Genomic DNA, 9,976 nt, shown 5'->3' with positions numbered 1-9,976 from the left:
ACACACAAACACACACACACACACACATACATACACACACATGCCCATTCATAAAATACATACAGACACTTGTTGGCCCCACCGTGGCTTTCTCACAACCATGCTTACTGGAGCCTCATAGGCCGATTGTGATTGTGTGTGTATTGTTTCTACTACTAGACCAGGCATGGAGTGAAGGGCTTCGGCTTAAGATAGGATGCAAAATATAGCCTAGTGGAACACCTCACACAGGCATGGTGTGATTGGCTTTGCCCTGGGCAAGAAGGGTGCCCCAAGGGACCTTAAAGTTTCACGAAACCCCTCGACATGGCTTGGCCGGGATCTCAAAATACAATTGGGCATATTTGCATGCAAGCTGCTCTGTGAATTTTACCCTTGGAGTGAAACAAATGAGTTGCTGCTGTAGGAAAGTTTGTTGACCTTCTGCATGCATCCCACTTTCCCGACGATAATCCTACATCATAACCATCAAGAGCGGGCTCTTATCTTTAATCATCTCAACTTGGATTGTGGTGATCCGCCTTCTCTTGAATGATCCCACTTTCTAGACAATTCAATCTTTCTGATCTCGTCGACCCTTGGCTTTGTAAGCGATTCGCCAGGATGATTGTCATAATCCACACATATACGATCCTTGCAGACGATCTACGCTTGATTCTTGGATCGTCGATTCTACTTGTCAAATTGCAATTCAACTTTATAAATTGCTACTCTCGATTCGACCCTTGTCGATCCAACTTTAGATCACCGGTCGGGCGATCTGACTTTTGAGATCGTCAATTTGAGTTATTTTTTTCTTGTTAAACCATTTTTTGAATGTTTTTGGGTTTTTGTGTTTTTTTATCATTCTCAGTGATAGTATAGTTAAGCGGGCAAGGCACATTACATATATACACGTGCGTTAGGGTGTGAGGCTTACTGTATACATGCATGCTTGCCTATCCACGACGAGACCTTGGATGCCACCCGCATCCAGGATGTCACCTGCTGTGCAGGCCAGTTTCCTCGCTGGCACCACTTGATTAAGCTGTGTCTTTCCAGTCCCAGCTTGCAAGTTGGTGTGGCAACATGGTGCACATATATGTTGTGGTGTCGTGTGGTGATTCTTTTGAGCCATGAGGTTGCTCAATAGTGCCATAGAATTGTGTGCAGATTTCTCTTTAGGGTTCAGCACCATGGGTTGCTCTTCTTCGATGGGAATAAGGATAGATAGGGCTACTACTGGGTGAGGTGTTGCCTCTTTCTATTCAAAGACCAAAGGCTCTTTCGACTTTTCTAAAGGTGATGTTGGCACAAGAGTTGATATGGAAGCCAGTAGTAGTCTCCATTCTTGCTTAAGCTTTAGAGTTGGCATGATGGAGGCATGGTATTGGGTCTCCACACCTACTTGGATTTGACATTTGAGGGTGCATTTGTGGGGATCCAAGACATAAGTTTCTTTGATCTTGACACCCAAATGTGAGGTTTCCTTTGTAGAATCCTTATGCATCAAGTAATTTTGTTGGGATCTAACAAAACGTGAACTTCTGGGGTGGTACTGAGTATCGAGGCCGTCACTTAGATCTTTTTGGCTTCTAGGTACAAGGAGGTTTTTGGAATCCAGATGAATGGATTTCCCTTTGTAGAAGCCATGGGCTTTTAATAGCTTGACGGGGATCCAACAGAGCTCGAGGTTTGGGTAAAACTCTATTGCTAAGGACGCCTGCTTTGATAGATCTCTGCTCATGGTTGGGCCAAATGGTGGTGGCTACTAGGTCCTTGCATGGGTGTCGTACTTTCCTTGGCTAGCAAGGGTCTTCTTGGGTATCCATGCTTTCTTAGGCTGACCTTCCTAAAGGGTGTCGTACTTTCCTTGGCTAGCAAGGGTCTTCTTGGGTATCCATGCTTTCTTAGGCTGACCTTCCTAAAGGGTTGTTGGGATTGAGGTTTGGGAGGTGGAGACTACATCTTCGTTCGCTGAGGCTTTGGATCTCCATAAACGGTTTGAGGGGATAGCCAACACAACGAGGCGAGAGGAGTGTTGAGTGTTAGGGGTTAGTTGAGGTGGCGGTTTGTAAGTGGAGGACAAGGCTTGGGATGTTGATAGGTTTGGGCTGCCCTCGTACTACCAAGAGTACAGTAACCACATTCCGAAGGAGAGCTCGAGTGTTGTGGTCCTCTTTTGTCATAACATCTAATGATATAATCTGTGGCCATGATCCATCCTCTCTTGACGATGTTGCTCTCTTTCAATGTACCTACAAGGATCACATAAAACTTACAAGACATAGGTTTAGATCCAATTAGAAACTCCACTTTAAAATAACTAACTGTCATAGATTAGGAATTATTTACCATGGTAATGGTGGTTGTGCGGATGGCGTGAGGGGGGTGGGTGGCCTATGGAGATCCAAGTCTCCCAAGACAACATGTTGTGGCTAGCCCCAGTGTGAACCAAGGCGGGCCATGTAGATAGGTAGTCCATTTAGGGGAACTAACTCAAGGCAAGCCGGTTCTTCTCCTAGGATACGTTGAGGGATGTGATTTCGGCACCGTCTAATCGTACAAACCTTTGGCCCAAGCTTCTATGGAAGAGTGCCCATGGCTAAATGAATGTGAATCCAATCCTCAGAGTTGACATGCTCCGGGAAGGGCTTATATCCTTGGTCCTTATCTTCACCATCTAATATCCTGTTACAAGCTCTATAGACGTTAATCCACATGGTGTGAGCTTCTACGTTACATGCTCTTATAAATATCATCTGAAGCGACCTGAGCAGTTGTGTCTGACTCATTGGCAAGAATGGCTCGCCCCATGGGATGAGTCGTCCCTCCTTTTTTCAAGTTTATTTCCAAGGACAGGTTACCCTTGCGTGTATAAATGTGATTGGTTTCCCAATCGTGAACTAGCCTTACGTCACTCATATAAGGTCTTCCTAGGATCATGGTGTGTGACCCTCTTCTCTAAAAATCCATCACCACGAATATGAAAGCTTAGCTTGAAGGCCTTAATCTTTGCATCAAGAAAAGGTTTAGCTATATTCCCACCCCCGACATGCTTGACCACGAGGCTTGTGCCAGTGGTGGGCTTCCCCAAGCTTCCCAACAATCCTTGGTGAATATGCTGACACTAGCTCCACTATCCTGACCGACATCCATGCAGGTATATTTCTGGATAAGGGGACCATGAACGCAAAAGCCTGGCCAATGGTACGACCCATTTGGACCTTCCTTGCATCAACAGGAACTTGCAATCGCCCTCATCTTCTTCAACCACCACCCATTCAACCCACCCATTGCTTGGACCTTCCTACCATCAACAAGAACTCGCTATCACCTCATCTTCAACCACACTACCCATTCAACCTACCTTGCCTTTATCCTAAGTGCTCAATAATGCCAAATCCATCAAGCCATCAAACCAACCACCACCAGCTTCATTGCAACATGGACACAACCATGCGTAAGTCCGTTCCCAGTCCCCACAACAATGTAATAATCTTACCTCCCCAATAAATGTCAATTAAATGTCAAACAAAGTGGCAAAGAGAGTCGAAAAAAGCTATTGAGTTTGAAAACTTTTGATATTCAAGAAGTATATACACACATGATACACACGGACATATTTATGATACTTGCATATTTCACTAGGATCATAAATTTTTTTTCCCTTCTCGCATCTCACGACACAAATGCATGCACGTGCAACTAACCTCGCCAACACCAAACCCTCTAAGCACATCTGTGGACGGGGAAACCATGACTTACACAAGCTTGGCCCATGGTATAAACCATCACCTGGAGAACCCTTGACCTTGGAGATACCTCAACAAGCTTCCCTACCTATATCCTATGTGCACTCCAATTCTATGCCAACACCTCACCCTAGCCGACATATTCGTCAAGCAATAACCCAATCTCTAGGCATCATACCCTGTCATGCTAAGATGTCCTAGACCTCCATCTACCCATGCCAATCATACAATAGAGTCCTGGCACTCATTCTACCACTATCATAGGGTGTGGACTGCTTCTACCCACTACCTCATATTGAAGATGCACACCAACGAAGGCCTGATATGAAAAACTTTTATATCGCCTATCACTTTCCATGCCACCTCAACAAGCTACATGTTGCCATCAAGGCTTCCCAAAGCTTCCCATCACCTTACCTTGCATTTGGTTGTGGATCGGTCCTGAACCTTACAACTTAACCTCATCCGTGAACTCTATGATCAAGTTAATAGTAAACTCCGAATTCAAATTTCTAGTGTAATTATTTAATTGGATTAAATGTGGGCATAAAATGAAGCACTCTGTTGTTCAAATAATTAAAGGAAAATTGATTTTATTCAAATATCATTTTCAATTTAATAACATTTACAGGGCAGCCATCTTCAGGTGTCTTGACAACTATAATACTTATTCAGATCCTGATGGAAAAAAGGCTTAGAAGCTTTCAACCAACCATCCCTAATCATTCCACACATTTTTTTAAAGGAGATCACAAAACCCACAAGCTAAAAAAGAATTTTGCTTTACTTTTACCATAACAAATGCTTGAGCCTCGCGAAGCTACAAGGATTACAGATAGGCCAAAAAACGGCTTGAGAAGGCATGCTGCATCTTCTCTCTTAGGTTTACAAGGCTATAGACTAATAAGCTGAAAAATCCAAAACAATAGTGTGGCGAGATCTTTTATGAGAGCCACTTATTCAGTAGACTTCAAGGCAGCAGTATCAAAACCAGGCATCTCAAAAGAGGTTGAAAACTTCTCCACTGCAGCCTGCAGCTCATCAATTTCCTTGTTGTTTGTCAGTCCCTTCTGGAAGTCCTTCAGGAGCTTTCCATGCTGCTTCTGAATAGCCAAAGTGATGTTAACAGCTTGGGAAAGGAACTCCGCAATCTGCTCAAAATCAGCCTCCTTCAACCCTCTAGATGTCATGGCAGGAGTTCCTGAAATGCATCGGAAGAAGCTGCTTTCAAGACGAGATAAATAAAGGCTGCTGGCTACATTCCAGAAACTAGCACTTGTACAGCTTTTCAAGACCAGATAAAACAGACCCTAAACATGGTTCTTACCAATACGCACTCCCCCAGGTGCAAGTGCACTGCTATCTCCATACACAGCATTTTTGTTCAAAGTGATGTTGCAAAGGTCACAAACTTTTTCCACCTTGTTTCCTGCATCAATGGGATGAAGATAACATATTACTAGAGCAGATTTAAAACCTAGAAATAAAAAGAGGGCAGAGTAAAGTCCATGGAGACAATCTGGGGTAATATTACACAGAACGCTAGCAAATGTCCTACTATTATGCCCTGCTGCAGCTTACCAGTCAGGCCAAGAGGCCGAAGATCCCACAACACCAAATGGTTCTCAGTCCCATCAGTAACAATCTTGTATCCTTTCTTCATCAGCGCATTCCCGAGTGCCACAGCATTAGCTTTGATCTGCTTGGCATACACCTTGAAGCTGGGGCTGAGTACTTGCTTCAAAGCTACCGCCAGGGCAGCAATCTGATGATTGTGTGGCCCACCTTGGAGGGATGGAAACACAGAGAAGTTGATCTTGTCTTCATAGTCATAATTGCTTGATTCCTGACCTTTTTTTGCAGGCTTGGGTCCCTTCCTGTAAAAAATCATTCCAGCCCTTGGCCCTCTTAGACTCTTGTGGGTGGTAGTAGTCACCACATCACAAAACTCAAATGGGTTGTTGGCCTCCTGAAATACACCAATCTTCAATCAGAAACAGTTGAATCCATATAAAAATACACCAATTATCCTCCATATTTTCCATATATACTAGGGCACCATGACCATCATGCCTTGCCAGGAGAAGAAGGTTATACAATGCAAGCATTAAAAAATCCTACAATGAACAGCATTCAAGTCTTTGAATTCATAACAAGCTAACTATAAAAAAGGCTTGGTAGAAAGCATTGAATAAATCAGCAGTTGAGCTGAACATAACTTCGCTCATGCACCTCAACTGAAAGCTGAACCAGCAAACTACTTAAAGTACACTTCTTGAAAAGAAAAAAATGATATATAAGCGCAGGATGCTTCAACAACTAAGTTCAGTCCCCATGCCCTAGGTTACCTTTGATTCCACACACAACAATAAACAGAGGCCAACTGCTGATAGGTGCCACAACAACTTGACTGGTACGCAAACAACATATCGATCAAAGAAAAGAAATAAGGATAAAAGAATACATTCAACCATCATCAAGGCTTCAAATGCATTCAAGCTACAAGGCACATCCAAAATCATAGCAGAAGTCTTCAGGAATCTGACAGCAAACAAATCCATGAGCAAAGGCAGTTCGCTTGTAGACAAACAACATTACCATATTAGTATTGGCAAGGCACACAAACTAGCATATCTACATGACCATATCATAGAAATAACAGATCTGGAGTGAGTGAGAGAAGCTTAGCTAAGATCTAGACAAATCCAATAATAACCTAGTGCATCTGCTTGAGAATATATACAAAAGAGTCATATAGCTGAGACATATGCATTAAAGCGATTGTACAAATGTTTCACATCGCCCTGCATTCAGACAGATCTTAAGAAACAGAAGGATAAGAGACACTAACAATTACATAATGTAGCACTTCTGCTTGAACAGTCATCCGTGTGGACAAATCTATGGCATGTTTATACATGCATTCAACGCTATCGCTCAGACATGCATCGCTCCACACATGCTTTGACAGATAGACATATACATACATTGTTCTAGATCTGCTTGAAGAATCACACACATACATTGCCTCGCAGCATGCACTCATACATTATCTCACACCACACATTCACACATGTTTTGACAGATGCGTATGGTGAGAAGGAAAGCTGATGCAAAACCATAAGTTGAAGGAAGAACGGATCTGAGAAGCAACGGATGCAATCTAGGGGGGAGGGGAGAGTAAGAGAGTCATACCTCGGCTGCAACGAGGCCACTGATATGAGCCATGTCACAGAGAAGGTAAGCACCGCACTTGTCAGCAATGGCACGAAGCTTGCCGTATTCCCAGTCGCGAGGGTAAGCGCTGCCACCGCAGATGATCAAGCGGGGGCGGAAGTCCAGGGCCTTTTCTTCCAGCTTCTCATAGTCAATGTAGCCAGTCTTGGGGTCCACCTTGTAGGGCAAGCTCTCGAAGTAGATAGAGGTAGCAGAGATCTTCTTACCACCGGATGTGTAGTAGCCATGGGTGAGGTGACCACCGGAGGGCAGGTCCAGGCCCATGATGCGGTCATGGGGATTGAGAAGAGCAGTGTAGGCGGCGAAATTGGCAGGACTACCAGAGTACGGCTGCACATTGACCCCCCATTTCTCTGCATCCAAGCGGTAGGCTTGCAGGGCGCGGGCTCTGCAGATGTTCTCGATCTGGTCGATGAACTCGTTACCGCCATAGTAGCGGTTCCCCGGCAGGCCTTCGGAATACTTGTTGGTGAGGGCGGTGCCTAGCGCTTCGATGACCGCCTGCGAGGTGAAATTCTCCGAGGCGATAAGCTCGATGCCCCTCCACTGCCTGCCCTTCTCCTTCTCTATCAGAACAAAGATCTCCTCGTCCACTACCTTCAAAGACGTGTTACCCCATTCTGCCACACAGGAGGACGCCATAGCTCCACACACTACAAGGCTTAACCCTTCGCTAAACCCACCAGTAAAATGAAAGCAGAAGAGTTTTAGCAAACGTTCTTTGTATATATTAAAAGAGGAAGGCCACCAAGGTAAGTAGGTTCAAGGGGAGAGACTCTCCACCAAAGTAAGTAGGTTCAAGGAGAGAGACTCTCCACCAAAGTAAGTAGGTTCAAGGAGAGAGACTCTCCACTTACCTCAGTTGTGGTGGTGGATGGTAGTTGGAACTTTTGTTGCGCTTATGGTTTGGTGATGGTGGGCCTTGGCACACATCTCTGAAGTACAATGCAATGGACTCTTCAGAAGGCGAGCAACAAAATGGACGAACAAGAATGCTTGGTTTCTTGCAGTAGACGCATCATCCAATGAATCCAAGAGATGTATCATCCCATGCTTGGCTGCTTGCAGTAGATGTATCATCCAATAAATCGAAGAGAATGTACATCCATAAGTCCCCATTCATTGTTTACCCATCTTGCCCCCTTCATCAAATTTGGGCTAAGTACCATACACCCTCAATGTTGCTTTGGTGCTAGCAAAAAAACAAATAAGCCAACTTTTTGTATAATGAATGTTGCTTTGATGGTTATAAATGTGAACGCCATTACAACATTTACTTATTGGTAGTAGTGAGATTTGAAAGGAAATTTCGATGTCCATTTCTCCTTTGTGGGGGAGTGGTAAGAAGTTGAAACACAACATAGAAATGGACACTTGTGACTTTAGGTATCTAGACAAGATGTGTTAGTAGAGTGAAAGTTTTCCCCTTTTTGAACCACACTTGACTCATTCACTTTATTGTGCACCCCACTAGATCTCCACCACTCCACACATCTATGTGCATTTTTCCCTTGAATTCTTTAAACTTTACAAGGATTAATAAGTTGTGAGTGCTGCACGACTTCAAAATATATGAACACAATGTACAACAACATGCTTACATTATAGGAGTCAATTTCAATGTCCAACATGCTTACATTATAAGAATCTGTTTCTTCTTATATGTTATCAAAAAAAATTTGTGAAACAAGTGTCGATGTCTTTCTTATATACCCTACACAAGCCATTCACACTGCTTATCAACATATCATTTAATTTCACATACATATGGGGATTATCATTTGAGAAAATTACTTCAAGTACCTTGCCATCTAGCTTACTCACACAAGGTGAACTATATTCGCATGTCTCACTCTTTTTTCAAGAAAATGAGTATAAAAAATATTATCATTTTTTCCCCATAAGTGTACGTCATACTTATGTGTACCTTCTTCAAATTTTTGTGTGCTTATCATTTAATTTAATTTAGTATATCTCTCAGCATGTTAAACTCACAAACATCATGTAGTTTGTCCCTCTTGAATGAATGCTAGCATACACTGAAGCTATTTAACATAATAGGGATTAACCATGGTACATATGCACCAATATTTGATGAAATAGAATAAGACAAGCATATGATTACCTTGAAGAAAATTTGGAATCTCAATTTTTTTCTTGTGTGTGAGTGTGAGTGTGTGTGTGTGTGTGTGAGAGAGAGAGAGAGAGAGAGAGAGAGAGAGAGAGAGAGAGAGAGAGAGAGAGAGAGAGAGAGAGAGAGAGAGAGAGAGATGTTAGGTGTGGGGTGGGGTAGGCCCACACTAAAGTAGATGCAAGTATTCATGAACCCTACACTATATAGAGTTTTGAGAGAAAAGTGAACTAAATGCTTAGTCCTACCTACATAAGTCAAAAAACGTCCATGGAAAAAAATATTTTTTTTTTGCAAAGCTATATAATCATCAATGATCCTCCTCTGCCAACATATCCTAACTTTAGAGGTAATGAGGGTCTTAATGAAGAGCACAATGATGACGGGTGATCAGGCTAGTGTGATTCATAGAAGTGTCAAGCTTAAGAGTGATTTAGGAGGTGCATTCTTCAAGGGTTGATTTTGTGGTATTCTCTAGAACTCTGCACGTAGAAGGTTATCATTCCTTAGAAGGACCTTGTACAAATCCCACCCGCCCCCCATTGATATGTGTATCAAGCATTAAACCAACACATTAATAAGCATTAAACCAACACATTAATAAGCATTTTTACACAGGAATGACTTGCATGTGATTCATTTTTGCATGCATAACTATGTGCCTTACAATGCCTTATTTTTAATGAATTCACGCTTGCAATTCCTTATCTTTTACAAGTTCAAGCACGGCTCTAGTGCTTTTCCAAAAAGGAAAGATAACTACAACTTATTTTAGACTGGAATTTAGCCTTTGAATGTAAAAGGAAAGATAACTACAACTTATTTTAGACTTTGAATTTAGCCTTGGAATGCCTTATCTTGTATAAGTTCAAGC

At 42.7% G+C, this 9,976-nt stretch overlaps 1 protein-coding gene across 1 annotated transcript; it reads right to left on the bottom strand.

Moving 5' to 3' along the window:
- Window positions 1–4,497: 4,497 nt before the first annotated feature.
- LOC147617384 (serine hydroxymethyltransferase 4-like) lies at window positions 4,498–7,730 on the bottom strand. Its single transcript, XM_086775639.1, has 4 exons — window positions 6,930–7,730; window positions 5,316–5,703; window positions 5,062–5,163; window positions 4,498–4,935 (listed from the first exon to the last, which is right to left on the bottom strand). The coding sequence occupies exons 1-4, from the start codon at window positions 7,611–7,613 to the stop codon at window positions 4,691–4,693; spliced, it is 1,419 nt and encodes a 472-aa protein (XP_086631765.1). The 5' UTR covers window positions 7,614–7,730; the 3' UTR covers window positions 4,498–4,690.
- Window positions 7,731–9,976: the final 2,246 nt, after the last annotated feature.

Source organism: Cibotium barometz, chromosome 36, assembly GCF_041138505.1.
Source record: "Cibotium barometz isolate CiBa-2024 chromosome 36, ASM4113850v1, whole genome shotgun sequence".
NCBI classification, from domain to species: Eukaryota; Viridiplantae; Streptophyta; class Polypodiopsida; order Cyatheales; family Cibotiaceae; genus Cibotium; species Cibotium barometz.
This window is presented reverse-complemented; position numbering and strand designations above follow the sequence as displayed.